Source organism: Hippocampus zosterae, chromosome 11 (assembly GCF_025434085.1).
Source record: "Hippocampus zosterae strain Florida chromosome 11, ASM2543408v3, whole genome shotgun sequence".
NCBI classification, from domain to species: domain Eukaryota; kingdom Metazoa; phylum Chordata; class Actinopteri; order Syngnathiformes; family Syngnathidae; genus Hippocampus; species Hippocampus zosterae.
The window spans coordinates 10223381-10242115 of NC_067461.1; the positions used below are offsets into that span (position 1 = coordinate 10223381).

Below are 18735 nucleotides of genomic sequence, written 5' to 3' on the forward strand. Positions count from 1 at the left end.
AAACTTCTCCTTGTTGGAACCGGTTATGGTCTCGCCATACTCTGAAGGGACTGAATTCGCTGTGTATAAAGAAGTTGGTGTTACAGTCCACTTGTGTCATCATAGTATAGGGGGGCAATCCCATAAAAGAGGAGGCAGCGTTCATGTGAGGCACCCCAGCTGCTTCAGTGGAGTAAAAGTTGGTGTCCTGGGATGAGAAATGGCCAACCATGGGGAAATGACCATTTGAAACATTTTGCTGATATGATGAAGGTATGTTCATCAAATCTGGTCTATTCCAACGTGCCTCATCATTCCACTCTCTGAGTTGATCCTCTATAACTGCTCCACCCTCAGAGTTAAATGCTCTGATGAGTGAAGAAACTCTGGAACGGCTTCTTTGATGCCGCAAACTCAAGTCTGTGGCTCCGTTGCTAAAATAGCTAAGTGGGTCTTCTTCAAGAGATTTATCCTCCTGGGTCATCCCCATTAAGGAATGTTGGAATGTGGCAGAAACCCTCCCCGGTGCCCCATCTCCGCAAACATCCCACTGTGGATTTCTGTTCAACTCTGCCCCATACATTCCGTCATGAGTCCAATCATGTTCATACTGCTGCACCATCAGGCTGAAGCTCTCATGAGCTGTTCTTTTAAGCTCCTCCCTTTCACCATCCTCATTCTCCAGCCCACTCGGACTGAAGGCGCGCTGTCTGTCCCTCTGGAGACAAGGTGAGGATGGACCCAGGTCCGAGTCATTGTAAATGGCCTCTTCTCCAACGCAGAGACTCCTGAAGGCTTTGTCTGTGAGACTACGGACTTCACGGTCCGTCTCGTCCAAGAAGGATCCACCGCTTGATGTGTCACTAAAACCTCCGTCGCTCTGCTTCCGATGTCTGCCATTCTTTCGGCTCGAGCGACGTTTCTCCACTGATGTCATGGTGCAGGCTCGCCAACAGTGAGCTGAGTCGTTCACTCCAACTGTCACCTCAGCAACTCATACAATGTTTCTTTGCAGATCTTAAGAACCCCGCCTTCAATGTCCCAGCTATTAAATAGCCGTGCATCTCAGTTGTGCTTCATCCGAACAAATCTTGAAAATTCCCTACAAAACACAAAAAAGTTGCATTATCATTTTAACATCAGATAATGTCTTAATTAAGTGAATTGTGCCTTTCGGTCTCATGCAACCAGTTCGTTTTCTTGAGCAACGGTCTTGGATTTCAGAACCATTAATTTATTAGCAAACTCTGACAACAGAATTTTGTCAAAAGTAGGATTAGAGATACACATATTGACATGTTTCCAGGAAGAGACACAATTACAGTGAAGCTAATACTGCTTCTTAAAATAAACATTTGAACAGGACACGATTGAGGCACACACATGGGCAGGCAGGGCCAGTGAGACACACACCAGAGCAACACATGAATCACAAATTAAAATCCCTTTCAACCAAAGTCCAACAAAATCAACATTGCAGGCAGGAAATGCGGCTTGTGTTTTGTTCGACACTGATGCGGAGCTACGACTCCATTTACAATTCCTGTCTTGTATGTGATTCCCAAAACAATCTTGTAAATCCCTCCGCTCAAAGAGTCTGACCTTGCCCGGCATGTTTATGAAAATTTGCATCATTGCTATTCACCCAAAAGACATGCTCATGTGAGTTATTATTGTCTGCACCACCCTTTTGCCCTTAAATAACCCTCTACATCTTTTTACCATTTACAAACACAGGCTTTTTGTAAGGTATATTTATTGATTGAAAAAAGATAATGCGTTATTATCTTTTGCTATATTTAAGGTATACCTTTGATCGACAACAATGTGTTATTTTATTTTTAAACTAATGTTCAAGTGTTGGAAAAATATTAGCATGTTAGTTTTCTGACAGTCTCAACTAATGACATTCCGTTAACTCACGTTAACTGATCTTGCATCAGCCGCTTATTTATTTTGCCATGTTCTGATTGACTTTGCACATATTGCTAATTACACATTAGAATTCAAATATAATTCATACTTGGACGTGGATTTTTTTTTTAATTAATTGAACATGCATGTTTTTGGCGTATCGGTCAGGGGAAGCGGGAGTACCCGGAGCAAACTCATACATGCATGAGAAAAATGTGCAAAATATGCAAAGAAAGGGAAGAAACCAACATCCAAACTGCAATTTCAGAAATATGAGGAAGACATGATAAGAACGAGAATGCCATGATGTCCTCACTGAAATCCGTGACTAATTTTGGCTAAAGAACATCATGTGCTTCAACTTAACCCAACACTTGTTTCTCTGCAGTAAAGTAGTCACAGTGACTTGTTTATAAAAGTATTTCTATCAAACGTATTTTTAGATTTTCAAATAACATTCAAAAGCTACCATAACTGCCCTGATTTTCTTGGAAGAGGGTCACAAATTGTGAGCAATAGCATCACATGCGGTTGTGTTTTATTTTAGCTGCCAAACTGGGGAGAACCATCATCAACAATCATTAATATCTTCTTACCTGGAAGGCATCCAGAAGTATTTAAAGCACATCTAAGCTCTACACCTGTGCTGCCATGGTGCACCTACATCACATAGAATACTTTAAAAACATTTTTCCACATCGTTTTAAGTACAAAAGACTAATAGGCAGACAATATTACGCGACAAGAAAACAATTAAATGTTGCCGTCTTCTATGGTGGCTGTTGAAAGTGAAGATATTTTTTTGTCAAGTGAGGTCTTACCTTCCAAGGTAATATTCCATCTTTTAGGCCTTCCAGTGATTCCAAACTCCCACCCTCCGCAAAACAGGCCTTGGAGGGAGTCCTGCCTTACCCCCTCACTGGCCGTACCGTCGTCACCCTCTAAACCAAGTCCTCTATGAAGTTCGGTTGGGGACCCTCGCTCGGGCGCCGGTTTCGGGCCGCGGCGCAAACAGAAATAGAGGAGCAGTCCCAGAGAGAGTTTCCATCATGGGGGGACAGAACGGGGGGCTCGGAGCTGACGTGCAGGTCTACGAGATCCTGTGGTGTCGAGTATCACATGGATGAAACAAACAGCCTGGCAACTATTTTTAAATGAGTACAGCTCACTCAGGAATGAGCTTTGGGCAGACGAGGAAATATTCACCGTGGATACATTTATGAGGAGATATGATTTAAAAATAAAGAAATACATTTTGGAGTAGTTATTTTGGGGTTTGTGACCTAAATGGCTTCACACTTAGAGTGTCAATTGCTCATTAATACAACCCAATCGAGCCCGCGTACAGGATTCTCTGTCTTCCATTTTCCAGTAGACCTTATCATGAGCCAATCTACCCGACTACAGCTTCTCTCACCCACCTCGAGCCGAAAAGGCCACTAGGGAGGAAGGAGGGCGGACTGGAGCCCTCCCACAGCCCGTTGCTATAATAAGAGATTGCAGCAGCAGATTGTTTCCTGAGATTCTTGGCGGGTGCGCGGCTCGGCCCGGCCTGGCAGCGTGATGGACACGCACACATGGGCTGCCCGGGCCCGTCACACGCTCTCACTGCGCATTTACTACTACGTGTACTGTACTCGTCGGTCCGAAAGTATTTGGACGTGGTCAGTATTTTGGATGTGGGCTGTTAGGGGATTTAGCCTTTAGCCTTTCTCCACTATAAGTGAGTTTCAAAATAGGACATGCAAGAATTACAAACATGCACACAAAGCACAAAAAGTGAGAAAGATTTTGTTTTCGGGTGAGATTTCGGGATGCTCGTTTAATTGCATTGTAACCTTCTACAGCCAAGTGAACTTAATTTGAAAACATTTTTGATGGGTTCAATGTGTTGATACTTTTGGCCCAACTTGCTGTTTTCTAATAAGAATCCGACCAGCAAAATTCAGTTACAATTGGTATTCCAACAGTCCTCTTCAACACGTCGGCCATATTTTGACATCCTCAGCCTTAACACTGCACCTAACAATTGATAAACAAAACCTCACTTTCAAGATGCTTCAAACGGGGAGGTGGCGACTGTGCTTAGCATGTCAGAATGTTATCAGCAGGTCACAGCAAAAACACTGGAAGACTGACAAAAAGGCATCTACCTAATTCATCTTTTTTTCCTCCCATAAAACATTTTGTTTTGAGATCACTAACAATGTTCTGTTGTGTTCTTTAAAGTTAATCCGGATGTAAACTTTACCCCCCCACCTACCCCCCAAAAAGACACACATGTATACATACAGTGTCTATTTTTATCATATGTTCTTTAGCTTTATTTAATTGACATAGAAGGACTATTCATGGTATTACCTTTTAATATAAAATATAATAATAAATTAAGAGCACATTTAATATCTTATCATTCTATATGATTATAATACATATTCCTGATGTGTTAGGAAATATTGTTATAACACATTAATATACAGTTTATACACCTATTTATATCATAAAATCATATTTCTATTACATTTCTATTTTGTGTGTGTGTGTGTGTGTGTGTGTGTGTGTGTGTGTGTGTGTGTGTGTGTGTGTGTGTGTGTGTGTGTGTGTGTGTGTGTGTGTGTGTGTGTGTGTGTTTCCTTAACCTAATGTGTGCTATTTGGAGGAAGAAGAGTCCTGCACACTAGTTCCCTCTAGTGGAAAAATTCCAATCAAAGACTCCAATCTTCATATTTTTTAGTCCAAGTGTACATTTTATCTTATTTTGTTGCAAATGTTTTCAGTTTGATCATTGATCTCAAATGTTGACTGGGAGGCCCTCACTTGCTGAGTAAGAAGAAATGAGCTAGAGTGGCACATGGCCCACCTGCACATTAGTGGATGCAGCATTAAAATCTGCTTCGTTTGGAATACCACAATTCAGAGATGATCTTAATTGATCCTAGTTGATTGGGTTATTGATCAGGTCTGGTGCAGGAATTAAAAGCAGACATGGTAATACGGAGCGGGTAGTTTCTAGCCCTTGGGATGGACTCTGCATCATGAACTGTAGTGTGTGTGCGTGCGTGTGTGCGTGCGTGTATGTGTGTGTGTGTGCGTTTGTGTGTCTGTGTTTGTGTGTGTGTGTGTGTGTGGTTTCAGAACACATTTGACCACATGTCTGCAAAAATATTTCATTACTGCAACAAAAGAAGGCCATTAACTGCAATGTAAGAGCTTCTATCAGCCACATTCTTCCCATGTTTGTCTGCTTTTCTGGCTCCTCTCCAACTAATTTGATATAACAATGCAACACAACGACTTGTACAATCATCAATGATGCCACATGCTGCCGCTGAATGTCAACACCAACTTGACTTCTTTATGAAATATTAAAGCCGGGAATTAGGGGCAGAACTTAATGATGATCGGAGTCATTACAACTCCAGCACGCTTTGTTTTGGCTTGTTATGATTCAATTCCACAGCAACTGTATTCAATTTTTGGGAAGCCGTAATGTGTTTTTCTACATCTTTTGTGAGAATGGGATTGGATTGCGGTGTACAGATTGGTGCTTTTTTTTAACCATTTGTTTCAGGATATTAGCTGCCATGCCACTCTCCATGACTTTTTTTTAAACCATTTGTATCAGGATAGTAGCTGCCATAATGTGTGTGTGTGTACCTGTATGTAAATATATATTATGCTCAGTAATTTATCATTTGCATTTTTTCTTCACTTAGTATCATTGTAGTTATTTATTTACTGTATATAGTTTAGATTTATAGTCATAGAAGTATGACAAACACATGCACAAATTTGTATCTCTCCTTTGACTTGAATATTCTTTTTTTTTTTTTTTTTTTAAGAAAAGCAATTAGAGACGATCCACCGACCGGCTTGATTGGTCGATACATTTGAAACCTGCACACAGATGCGCCGTCGCCATGTACAATGTGAGAACACTTCTAACGCGAGCTCTTTCCCCCTTGTCTCAGCAGGGTGTCACTTCATCAATTATTGAAGCTCTACTTCACGGTAATACATAATTTGTCATCAATTATTCACGATAATGTGTGCGCAGTTGACTTAATTGTGTTATTGACTTATCAAAAGTCATTTCCTGAAAATCCTCCAGGATGGGGATCTGTTCCATCACGGGGAGGGAGGAAGTGATCAAATAATCATAATAATTAATACAGTAGACATCGGCTGTTATGTGAGGTCATCTTGTTCAAGTGGACCACGAATACGCTGAGATGATCACATTTAATGGGCTTTATTAAGAGGCAAGAAGAAGATTCCTCCAAGTAAATGAATGATAACCATCGGGTGCGATGCTCTGCGGGCTTTCAAGCTGAGCTGCTAAATAATGGATAAGAACAGATGGCTGCAGTGAGAGCAACATGAGCGCCTACATGTTCAATTGTTTTCACGAACATGTCACAACAGCAGCCGAGCTGTGTTGGCTGTCTGTCGGTCATCGCGCTAACAAAAGAGAGAGACACCCGGGCTGCTTTTCACTTCCCCTCGACTGGCACGTGGACAGAGTTCCGCTGATGACGGCTGATTGGATATTACTGTTTTCGATTAAAGTGCACGTTCACTTCAAGATCAACGATGATTGATTTCCGGAAATACACACACACACCTGCACACACACACACACACACACACACACACTCACGCACGCACACACAAAAAGGCAGCAAAAACGCTGCCGTGAAGTTACTCTTTACATGCATCAACATTTACAATAAGTAAGCATGAGCCCACTGAAGTGGCAAATTCACATTATCCATTGGCTATTCCTGGAAGTAACAAATAGGGTGAATATAAAAAGTCTACACACCCCTGTTTGAATGCCATATTTTTGTGACATTAAAAAAAGCAGACGAGATAAATGATTTCAAAATGTTTTTTCACCATTGATACAACTTGAAATATAACCTCTGCTTAATTTTTAAAAATAAATCTTTGAGCGCAAAGTCATATGAACGACTCGGTTGTTGTGTACACTCCCTCTTAACTATCACTGTGGTTGTGTTCAGAATTCAATTCAAACTCAAATGAGAGACGGCTCACTTTTTCTTCAGCTGGACCTAGGACCTTTAGTCAACCTTTAGTGAAGTGAATTATGAGCAGTTCCAAATAACAATTCGTATTTGCACAAAACCTTCCACTAGAAAGCTTAAACATTTTCCGCAAACTTCACATTAGAACTTCATGTGGGTTCATCAGAGGCAACCAAAATGGTGGCAGGTGTGTTTTGACTCCCTTATTGACTTGACTTGCATGACTCCTTTAATGTCTAAACACAACCACATTCCCAGTTGTGCAACCGCATTCTCCAAGTCCTTTATTTTTACTGCTCTTGAAAAAAATAAGTTGTACTGGCCGGCCATGCACATTAATGGTGGAAATAATTCTTTAAAGATGTATCCTGGTCTTTTTTTCTTTGAAAAAACTAATGCCATTTGAATCGAACAGGGGTGTGTAGACTTTTTATATGTACTGTACAGTTAACCCCCAAATGATTCATACACGTATACATTTTTATTCAATCAATTAGATATTGGCTATTTATATTTTAGCTGGGAAAGACACCATAAAGTGGTAAAAGGCTGTAAGATGATTCCCCCCCCCCTAATTCTACCAGAATGCACTTTGTCAATACCTGCATAAGGAGTGTTTAGGTGTTAATAATGTTCTCGCTCAAGGCTTCCCGCCAGAGTAAAACCCAGCAAATGTAGCTTGAAAGTCCACGTACAAATAAATACTGATAAAGAATTAAATTAGTCAATCCAAAAAACGAAATGAAGATTATAGTCGCAAAGTAACTCAAATAATATTTTAGGTCGTCTGACGGCTGTCCGCAAAACCGTTTTGTTTCCCAAACCATTAATTGAAAATCCTTTCTGTAGATTATTCCAGAAATTAATCCGGAAACATGAAATGGTGCGGCTAATTGTGCTTGAAATGTCAATGAAAAATACCGGTAGTAGTTTTTGTTTTTCTAAAAACGATTCATATCGATTTTGGTGAAACTAAGAATATTCTATTCCACTCTACATTTCGAACATTGAATGCGCATGCAACAAGAGAAAGGGTATGAATAATAATCATCATTGTAACAATCAGATGTCATTTACAAGCCCATTTTCAACATTTTACCTCAAAATGTGTCCAGCGTTTGAATCATCTCGGACTTAACTGCATTGGTCCATCAAAGAGTGCAGCGAAACGGATCCCAATGTGTGTGCATTTGTGAGGTCAACAAGTTCCCCAGTATGTTTGTCACAAACAGTAATATCTATTCTTCAAAAGAGTCCAATAAATAGTTAGATCTCGTGCACGCTCCATTGCTGCGCTTCGACGAGCCCTCAGCTGTCACTCGGGTGTTGTCCACACACTCACTTCTTCTCCACGCCGTCCTTGTTGGAGCAATGAGGGTGCTTCTCCGGGGCGCTCCCCATCACCTTCGAGGTCAGGTTGGGGCTGGAGGCGTCCCCGCCTCTCGTCCCGCCTGCTTCCGCCTGCGCCGGAGCGCCCGCGGGGTGCCTCACCATGCCCGCCCCGGACGCCGAGGCGGCGGCGGCGGTGCTGCCGAGCAGGTTGGCCGACTGCAGCACGGCCTCGGAGTGCTCGCGGGCCTTCATGCGGAGGGCGGCCACGCTGGCTGTCCGGTTGCCCTGGCAACCGTAGGGAGGCAGGAAGGACAAGCCCATGGGGTCCGAAACGCAGCAGGAACACAAAGCGTTACCTGAAAGGAAAACGCGTTCAACATTGTGGAATGCTGATGATCGGAATTTCGATGATCGTTATTGTGATGAGGATCACCTTTCAAAGTGGCGACCTGAGAGAGCGCCTGAGCATAAGTGGCGGAGTTGAGGAGGGTCCCTGGTAGACACGATGGAAAGAAGGGACCACCGGGACCCACCGGCCTGTTCATACTGCCCAAAAGAAAGAATCTCCAGGTAACATACATATGCATAGAAATATGATTTTATGATATAAATAGGTGTATAGACTGTATATTAATGTGTTATAACAATATTTCCTAACATATCAGGAATGAAATATGCATACTCGGTGAAATACTTTATATTCAAAAATGTGTCTTATGTTGTTGTTTCTCAACTTCATGATTAATGTGAAGTGTCCGATTACATCCATCCATCCAGCATCCATTTTCTAGTCTCACTGGCATTTGGTACCTGAGACTTCAGTCCACCTCGACTACCACCACCGTCAAGTCACAATTATAGAAAACATTCAAATCAAATAAAAATGCCGTACACGGTACAACGATGAAAAATGCGTGGAAGTGACAAGCGGTGCCTGTCGTGTGCCCTCGTTTTTTTTTTGACTTTTGTTTTTCACATAGTTGAACTAGAAAGCCATTTGTAAGGAGGAGAGCCAGTGTTTGTTTTTTTTTTTCTGGTGGTTGTTTGTTGGATTTGAATTTATAAGAAAGTGTCACATTGTTCATTTAGTGTCAGTTGCAATGGTCAGAATTACAGATTCTGAAAGGTTTGGGAAAAAGGCTGAAATCTGATTAGACGAGGAATAAAAAAGTCGAGCACACATGCATACCGGAAGCAGTGGAGCGACGTGAAATGCGACGAAACAAAGACAAGAAATTCATACAATTTCATGAAACAAGAGAATTTATGTTGTAAAAGTATGCCAGTGATTCTGAGAGTGTTTAGGGGTCAGAAGAAAAGACCTTGCTGGCCTGGATAACTAACTATGTTGTTTCATCGACGCCAATGTTCACACATAGACATGAAAGAGTTGACTGTTGAACCCTTTCGAAATCTGTTGCTCATCAAAACAGCAACAGCAAGGCAAATAAAGGAAATTAATACGTTGCACAGTATTAAAGATGAGATGATTCGGTGGATGGTTCTGTCGACTGTGTACAATGCAGTGGACATCCACATCGCTGTGCCGGGGGGGAGATGCAGGAAATATTTGTTCAGGTTGCCTTTGCTCTTGCCATTTTACTCCATTTCTCCATGAGTCATTTTAATTTTTTTAAATTTGACCTCTACTGAACGTTATTGTCGTGTCACCGGAATGTTGTTTGAGGTGATTAAACAAGCGCGGCCTCCATCTAAATAGGCAGCTGTCCCCATCTGCAGTTGAGTAAATTCCCTCTTTCCATTTTTTTTTCTGAAATATGGTCTATATAAAAGAGCGACCAGCTAAAAATATAATGCAGCAACTACTAGTGAACTCATTTTGTGTAGATCATCCACTGGCAACTAATTACATTTGAGTGCAGAGATGTTTTCCTAAACAAGGCGACTTTACAGTCATTTTCCAGTTTAATAATGCATGATGCTACAAGAGAAAATGCTTGGATATGCAGGATGTGGATCAAGCGTACAATTTGGTGTTCATCCAGTTTGATTCCGTGCTTAAATGCGACGGTTTTAAAGGCAATGTCGGGCTTTTGATCGCTTTCTGATCTCACCTCTGTTGCATGTCCAGCGGTTCTTTGTGCTTCCTGCTGGGCTCCACCGGCGACTGAGAGTTGATGCCGCGAGCCGGAGGAGCGGCCTCGCTCAGCTGCTCTTTGCCTCCTTCTGAGTCCGTGCTGCCTCGTTCCGTCTTCCTCCACTTGGCCCGCCGGTTTTGAAACCAAACCTGCAGTGACACAATCAATGACTTTCTGATCACGTCAAGTCAAGTCAACAGTATTTATAGAGCTCTTTGAAACAGCCATCGCTGCATGGAGCGATTTAACATACACAATAAACAGTAAGACGACTAACAAAGACTGGTCCATAGACCTGAGGCGCCGGCAGGTGTGTAGGGGCGGATGAGCTCAGAGAGGTAAGGTGGCGCGAGATTATTCAGAGATTTGAAAACAAAGAGGACATAAAGACTTAAAACGACTGTTACTGTACAACGCGTCCACAGGGGTGGGTAACTTATGACCCGGTTACTGTATATGCTATGCGGGTTTTGAATTAAAGTATGTTGTAAATATATACAGTGTGTGTGTGTGTATATATATATATATATATATATTCAGTCACTGCCTAACAGTTACAACACGACTAGAACACATATTGCTTACAGTATATGCTATGCGGGTTTTGAATTAAAGTATTGTAAATATATACAGTATATATACATATATATACTGTATAATTTATTTTTTCAGATATGTATGTATATATATTTAATTTATTTTTTCATATATGTATGTATGTATGTCAAATATATTTATAGTTTAATATGTGAGTAGGTATGTCCAATATAGGCAGTTTAGTGTGGTATCTGAGGAAGTCATATCAAAGCTATTTAGTCCATTGTACAAATGGGCCAAGTGTAGGCAATGTGGTGTGGCATATGTTAAATATAAATAATACTTTGGATGGTACAACAAGTATGTCAAATATCAATTTGATAGTGGACTAATTGGTTATGATCAACATACACAAAAAAATAAACATTTTTTGGCTCACGTTAGCATCTAATGGGCACATGGTGGATGTTCACCGAGCAACATGATTCAGTTAGAAAGATGGCTGTGCACTGTGTGACAAGTATGTGTCAAATATGTCATTTGTTGTAGTAGCTGTTTGAGTTTAGTGTGTCACATTCGTCACGTCTGTCAAATTACAGCAGCATGCGCGGTCAAGATGCAAAAGTTGTAGCCAGCACGTGTGAGAACAAGTAGTGGCGGTATCTTTATCGAATGAAGGTCATAGCCTATAAGAACATTTAATTGAGCCATTTTTCATTATCATATTTTAATGACTTCCCACTGACAGTTGTGCAGCCCGAGAGAGGCGGCCATGAAGTCGTTTATTTGCCCATTTAGGGATTGTTTGACAACATCACATTCGATTAGGAGCACATTCAAGCAGGCATTAATCATGCCGTGCCAATGAATGGAGGTTACCTCTCCATTGTGTCATGTCAACAAGGCCGAGCAAACATGCAGACGGGACAACAATGCAGCCGACAGACTTATCTCACCCCTGCACCTTCCTGCTACAAGTCAAGCCCCCCACCCCTCACCCAATGCGAATCGCACACCCCCACCGCCACCACCTCTCTCAATGGCCTATAATTGCTCCATTCATCTCCATTTGCAGCGTGCTCTTAATGCGGGGGAGCCCCATTGACACTCAACAAAAAAACTGGGAGGAAGGATGGAAGGAGGGTGGGGGGGACAACACTGCAACAGAAATGACATTTATTTCCCAATAATAATGCAACTTTAATATCCCTGGTTGCACTGATTGAATAATACCCAGTCAGCAAAATTGGTCTGGCCCAGCTCTGGGGCAGACACGGCACGTACACTCGGCCCACATTACCTCAATGAATGACGGTCCTGCAGTGGCCCACGTCTGGCATCCATGATGTGGGCCGCATTTGGCTCAGATCTGAGCCGCATTGTAAAACCATATCTGGCCCTACTCCGGCCCGACGCTGGGACAGAACAGGTTCCTGATATCAGCCTGAATTCACCCTCAACTAAGTCACTCATTAGCCATATTTGACCCACATTAAAATAAACGACTGTTATAAAAATATGTTTATTGTCATAATTTGTGAACCTCACATATAATTCCACATACAGTGGAAAATGCCCTTTTCTTTATTTAACAGTGAACATAAAGTCCAAATTGGGATGCAGCTTACTCTTGAACGGTATTTTTCTGTCCATCAAATTGTTGCGCTCTCCTCTTGTCTTCTCATGCTCTCCTTCCTGTCACCATCACATCTTTGAAGTGAACAAAGAGCCGTTTTTAGCCAGAAAAAAACCCGACCATGTATAGTAGGGCATTTTTAGCCGAAAAAAACGACCATGTATAGTAAGGCGTTTTTAGACGAAAAAAAATGATCTAAAAACGTGATTTTTTTTTTCAAAAAAACGGTCGTTTTTTTTCCGTCTAAAAACGCTTAATTATATACACGGTCGTAAGGCTAAAAACACCTTACATGGCCGTTTTTTCCATCTACATCCATATACATGGTCATTGTTTTCGGCTAAGAGCGCCTTACTATACATGGTCGTTTTTTTTTCGTCTAAAAACGCCTTACTATACATGGTCGTTTTTTTCGTCTAAAAACGCCTTACTATACATGGTCGGGTTTTTTTTCGGCTAAAAACGCCTTACTATACATGGTTGTTTTTTTTTCGTCTAAAAACGCCTTACTTTGTAAATGGTTGTTTTTTTCGGCTAAAAACGCCTTACTGTACATGGTGGGGTTTTTTTGGCTAAAAATGCCTTACTATACATGGTTATTTTTTGTTAGAAATGCATTACTATAAAATGTCTTTTTTTTTCGTCTAAAAACGCCTTCCTATTCATGGTCATTTTTGTTTCGGCTAAAAACGCCTTACATGATCGTTTTTTTCCGTCTAAAAACACCTTACTATTCATGGTCATTTTTTTCGTGTAAAAACGCCTTACTATACATGGTAGTTTTTCTCGTCTAAAAACGCCTTACTATACCATGGCTGTTTTTTTCGGCTAAAAACACCTTACTATACCATAGTCGTTTTTTTCGTCTAAAAACGCCTTACTATTCATGGTCATTTTTTTCGTCTAAAAACGCCTTACTATACATGGTAGTTTTTTCGTCTAAAAACGCCTTACTATACCATGGTCGTTTTTTTCGGCTAAAAACGCCTAACTATACATGGTAGTTTTTTTCGGCTAAAAACGCCTTACTATACCATGGTCGTTTTTTTTTTTTGCTAAAAACGCCTTACCTATACAATGGTCGGGTTTTTTTTCGCCAAAACGCCTTACTATACATGCATGCATACCTTAATATACATGGTTATTTTTTGCTAGAAACGCCTTACTATAAAATGTCTTTTTTTTCGTCTAAAAACGCCTTACTATATGGTCGTTTTTATTTCGGCTAAAAACGCCTTACATGGTCGTTTTTTTTCGTCTAAAAACGCCTTCCTATTCATGGTCATTTTTGTTTTGGCTAAAAGCGCCTTACATGGTCGTTTTTTTCCGTCTAAAAACGCCTTACTATTCATGGTCATTTTTTTCGTCTAAAAACGCCTTACTATACATGGCAGTTTTTTTCATCTAAAAACGCCTTACTATACATGGTCGTTATTTTTGGCTAAAAAGGCCTTACTATACATGGTAGTTTTTTTCATCTAAAAACGCCTTACCATACCATGGTCGTTTTTTTCGTCTAAAAACGCCTTACTACACATGGTCGTTATTTTTGGCTAAAAAGGCCTTACTATACATGGTATTTTTTTCATCTAAAAACGCCTTACTATACATGGTAGTTTATTTCGTCTAAAAACACCTTACTATACCATGGTCGTTTTTTTCGGCTAAAAACGCCTAACTATACATGGTCGTTTTTTCGGCTAAAAACGCCTTACTATACATGGTCACTTTTTTCGGCTAATAAACGCCTTACTATACTGTACATGGTCCTTTTTTCGGCTAAAAACGCCTTACTATAAATGGTCGTTTTTTTTTCCGGCTAAAAACGCCTTACTATACATGGTTGTTTTTTTTCGGCTAAAAACGCCTTACTGTGTAAATGATTGTTTTTTCGGCTAAAAACGCCTTACTATACATGGTCGTTTTTTGGGGGCTAAAAACGCCTTACTGTACATCACTGATGTCAAACTCATTTCACATGGTGGGCCACATACGGCCTCGGTAGATGTAAAGTGGGTCACTTTTTTCGGCTAATAAACGCCTTACTATACTGTACATGGTCCTTTTTTCGGCTAAAAGCGCTTTACTATACATGGTTGTTTTTTTTCGGCTAAAAACGCCTTACTGTGTAAATGGTTGTTTTTTCGGCTAAAAAGGCGTTTTTAGCCGAAAAAAACCCGACCATATATAGTAAGGCGTTTTTAGCCGAAAAAAGGACCATGTACAGTATAGTAAGGCGTTTATTAGCCGAAAAAAGTGACCCACTTTACATCTACCGAGGCCGTATGTGGCCTGTGTAAATGGTTGTTTTTTCGGCTAAAAACGCCTTACTGTGTAAAAACGCCTTAGTACATCACTGATGTCAAACTCATTTCACATGGTGGGCCACATACGGCCTCGGTAGATGTAAAGTGGGCCGGACCATTAAAATTATACCATACTTTACTATATACAAAATTGTACAAATTTTAACAAGTAACTGGTATTGAAAAATATAGTAATGGACTTTATGATCAAACAAGATTTATAAAGAAAGGAAGTTTCAAACCATTTACACGTGCATGTAAAATGTAAATGTAATCCCTGCCTACACCTTACAAACTAAGGAGAGTGCTATTAAATGTGTTAATGTGAGAGTGCTATTGATAGCGTCTGCTGTCATGGGTGTGTCTCAGTGACGGACTGAGGCTGCTGTTGTCTTCTTCTCTCGTCAAAGCAGTGTCTCCTAGCGGATACTCAATGAATTGCACCTTCTTAGAAAAATTAATTCTGTGTCTTTTATGCATGTTTTTTTCATTTTTAAATTATCCTGCGGGCCTGATTGAACCTCGCGCGTGTGTGTGTGTGTGTGTGTGTGATGAATGGAATTCCGCATCACAATTGCAATTGTAAAACAAGGCTGTGTGTTGAAAAAAATAAATCTGAAACTGCATTTAAGGGTGGCTCAATACTGGCTGGCCATATTCGGGCCAGAGTTGTAAATTGATTTCTGGCCCAAATACTTCAGTCCACAACTGGCCGTCATCTGGTTTGCCAGAGTCAAGCCAGTGCCTCCTTTGCCACCCCTGGGCCGTGTTCAGCCCACATGCATTATGCCAATGCCGACTCAAGGCCAGCTGTGCCAGCTTCATGCCGAATCCGGGCCAGATGCCTCTGCTGACTGGGTAGTCAATGTGATAATCGGATTAGGGGGAATAATTTGTTGACGGGTCCTGATTTACAATGCTGGATTTCATTATCGGACCTGAAGCTAAATGGGATGAACCCAACCATTATGTCTCACTCAATTACATGCAAAAAGCAGGAAGTGACGTAACGTGATCGTTTTTTTTTTTGCATGCTGACGTTTGTCTTGGAAATGGACACACACTTGACAAATTACCCAACAACATTAAGGCCGCTGATCATGCATGATGAATCAAAGTTAGGTCCCTTATTAAATTAGAGGGTTGATAACGACACAGGGGAAGCCGAGACCCACCTGCACCCTGGCCTCGGTCAGGTTGATCTTCATGGCCAGCTCCTCGCGCGTGAACACGTCTGGGTAGTGAGTCTGGGCAAAGACCGCCTCCAAGGCTTCCAGCTTCCAAAGCACAATTACACACACACACACACACCCACGCGCGCCACAATCAGTAGCACATAATTTAAATGTATAATAATTAATATTAATATGAATGCATACACATCTATCTATCAACAGGAAGCATGCTTACATTTTAAAATAAAAAGCCACTCAGAAAAAATGTGACATCTTAAAAAAAGTGCAATGTAAAAGAAATATGTGAAAATATGGTACATATCATTTTCACATTCTTTTGAATAAATACAATTTATGTATGATGAATACAGTTTATGTATGCATGCTATTATTGATTTGTGTTAATAAATTCAATATTTAAGGTTTTTACCTAATATCTACACATCTATATTTAACATAGACAGTTTACATACTATAAATGCATGCATATGTTTCACACACACACACACACACGTACGCACACGCACACACACTACATTATATATATATATATATATATATATATATATATATATATATATATAAATGAAGCTTTTTTTACTTCCGCACTTCACGCATAGAAAGCAACTTTCTACCAAGTTTGGAATTGTTAGCATGATTATTATCTTAAATATGATTCCCCACCCCCACCGGGATTTTCATTTTTAACAACTGCACGACAAATACAATGCAAGCAGTGATACTTGACGATGTGCACACAACACCACGTCCTCAACAAGATGAAGAAAACAAAGCCAACGACGTATTTCAATAACAATAAACAAATCACGAAATGAACTGACAAATAATGTAATTCAAATAAACAATAAGGTTGGGATTTTATGAAAATAGTGTATATGTATACATTCCCCGAAGGTTTGCGGGGTGAACAGATGAATGCGGAGTGTGTCCAGTTTGAATATGTGCAATACCTGTTGCAAAGTGAACGTGGTCCTGTTCCTCCGCTGTTTCCTACGAAGGAAGCCATCGTCAAAGTCAGCTGGGGCGTGGTTTGCAAAAGTGCTCGAATTCACTGAAAAGTACATTCCACACGTTTGGTCACTTTGTCAATCACATACTTGTGTTTTAAATGTCCGTTTTGGAAATTAAAGGGAAAAAAATCACAAGGATTTGCACTGATTTATTTTTCCTTTCGAGAAAAATATAGATTCTGAGTGCAAAATCTGCAACAGCAAACATTGCTCGATTGATTTTGGCCTTTGTTTACATGATGAAACTTTGACGTTGTTTTGGAGTCTGATGGGAGTCATGAAGGACTTTGAAAACAAAGTCAGCCTCACAACATCCGTGCCTTGGAAAAAATCCTCTTTCATTTTCTATTTCGCCAGAGCGCAAACCATGCACAACAAAAACGTAACAGGAACATGGAAAGAAAGTCACACCAGTGCACTAAATATCTCACACGAAGTGACAGACAGCCATTTTTTCATGCTTCACACTTTTAAAAAAATGTACTTACGTGTATTGGAGCGGCAGCACTCGGCGTCGATTTGCGGAGGACAGTGGAAGTAAAACATCCTGCCAAGAGTTTTACTTTACAATCGAACAAGCAAGAACAATCCCTGCTCCGATCGCAACACGCACGACATGGACGTCAAAGTTGGGAAGTGGGCTGCGGGAGCATCCTCTCAAAACTGCACTCACGGTCTGTGCGCGTGCGTACACTGTGTGTGCGTGATAGAGAATGAGATGCTGCTCTGGAGGGAAGAAAGGTTGGACTCTGACTGGGAGGTTCCACTTGCCCCCCCACCCCCGCCCCCTACTCTCTCTCTTTTTCTCTGACACACACGCGCACACACAACAATGAACACACACACACACACACACACTTCGGGGAGTATCCATGATGTCAACCTTTTCGGGGCATTAATGTCCTCCGGGGGCGTGCTAAAATGATGACAGATAATGAAAGCAAATTGTTACAAATGATGACCATTTGTGTGTTTCAGTCATAATTTTCTTCTTTTTTTTTTAGATGTTATTTTACATTTGCTTGGCGGATCGCATATGGCCCGCGGGCCGTGGGTAGCAGACCACGGGAAGGTTTTCATCGGGTGTCGCACAATCTCACGGCTAATTGCTCCTAATCGGATTATGTTTTTCTCGCTCACCCCTCTTTGCGTGTGTGTGTATGTGTGTATGCGTGTGAGCCAAAGTGCAGAACACGCTTATTCCCAAACCATAAACACGCGCACATGCCAACGGAACTTTTTGATTTCGTTCATATATTAAAAAAGAAAAAAAAGCAGGGAGTTTTTGGGGTGTTAATTGCACGTCGGGGGTGTGTTAAGGGTCCACTTTACAATGGTTTGCGCTTCCGCAACACTCGCAAGGCCAAATTTTTGATTTTGTTCACAGCAAGGGGTCCCGCGATTTATTAGGCGGGCCGAGATGAATGACGTGCTGCGGGAGCCTTTCAATTAGTTTTAAAGCACAAGCGGGAAGACGCCCGCGCGCCTTTTGCGAGGCGCTCGCAAAATGAGGCTGCAGAAATTTCCAAGAGGAGCGCAAAGCACATAAAGTGCACCAAATCCCTTCTAATGGCGCGTAATTGGTTCTGTAATATCATTACAGGCGGATAATGGCCAGTTACACGGCCCCGCGCTATTAAGGCTTTCCCCGGCGTGCGGCGTTTATGTTATTAAAGGG

General features: G+C 41.1%; 1 protein-coding gene and 1 long non-coding RNA gene across 2 annotated transcripts; both read right to left on the bottom strand.

Moving 5' to 3' along the window:
* Positions 1–918: 918 nt before the first annotated feature.
* Positions 919–3177, bottom strand: LOC127609961 (uncharacterized). Its single transcript, XR_007964706.1, has 3 exons — positions 2715–3177; positions 2490–2553; positions 919–1081 (listed from the first exon to the last, which is right to left on the bottom strand). It is a non-coding gene; the product is annotated as an uncharacterized LOC127609961 (long non-coding RNA).
* A 2952-nt stretch (positions 3178–6129) lies between these two features.
* On the bottom strand, positions 6130–17781 carry drgx (dorsal root ganglia homeobox). Its single transcript, XM_052079542.1, has 6 exons — positions 17546–17781; positions 16998–17098; positions 16027–16128; positions 10349–10521; positions 8707–8819; positions 6130–8629 (listed from the first exon to the last, which is right to left on the bottom strand). The coding sequence occupies exons 1-6, from the start codon at positions 17601–17603 to the stop codon at positions 8280–8282; spliced, it is 897 nt and encodes a 298-aa protein (XP_051935502.1). The 5' UTR covers positions 17604–17781; the 3' UTR covers positions 6130–8279.
* Between the last annotated feature and the right edge of the window lie 954 nt (positions 17782–18735).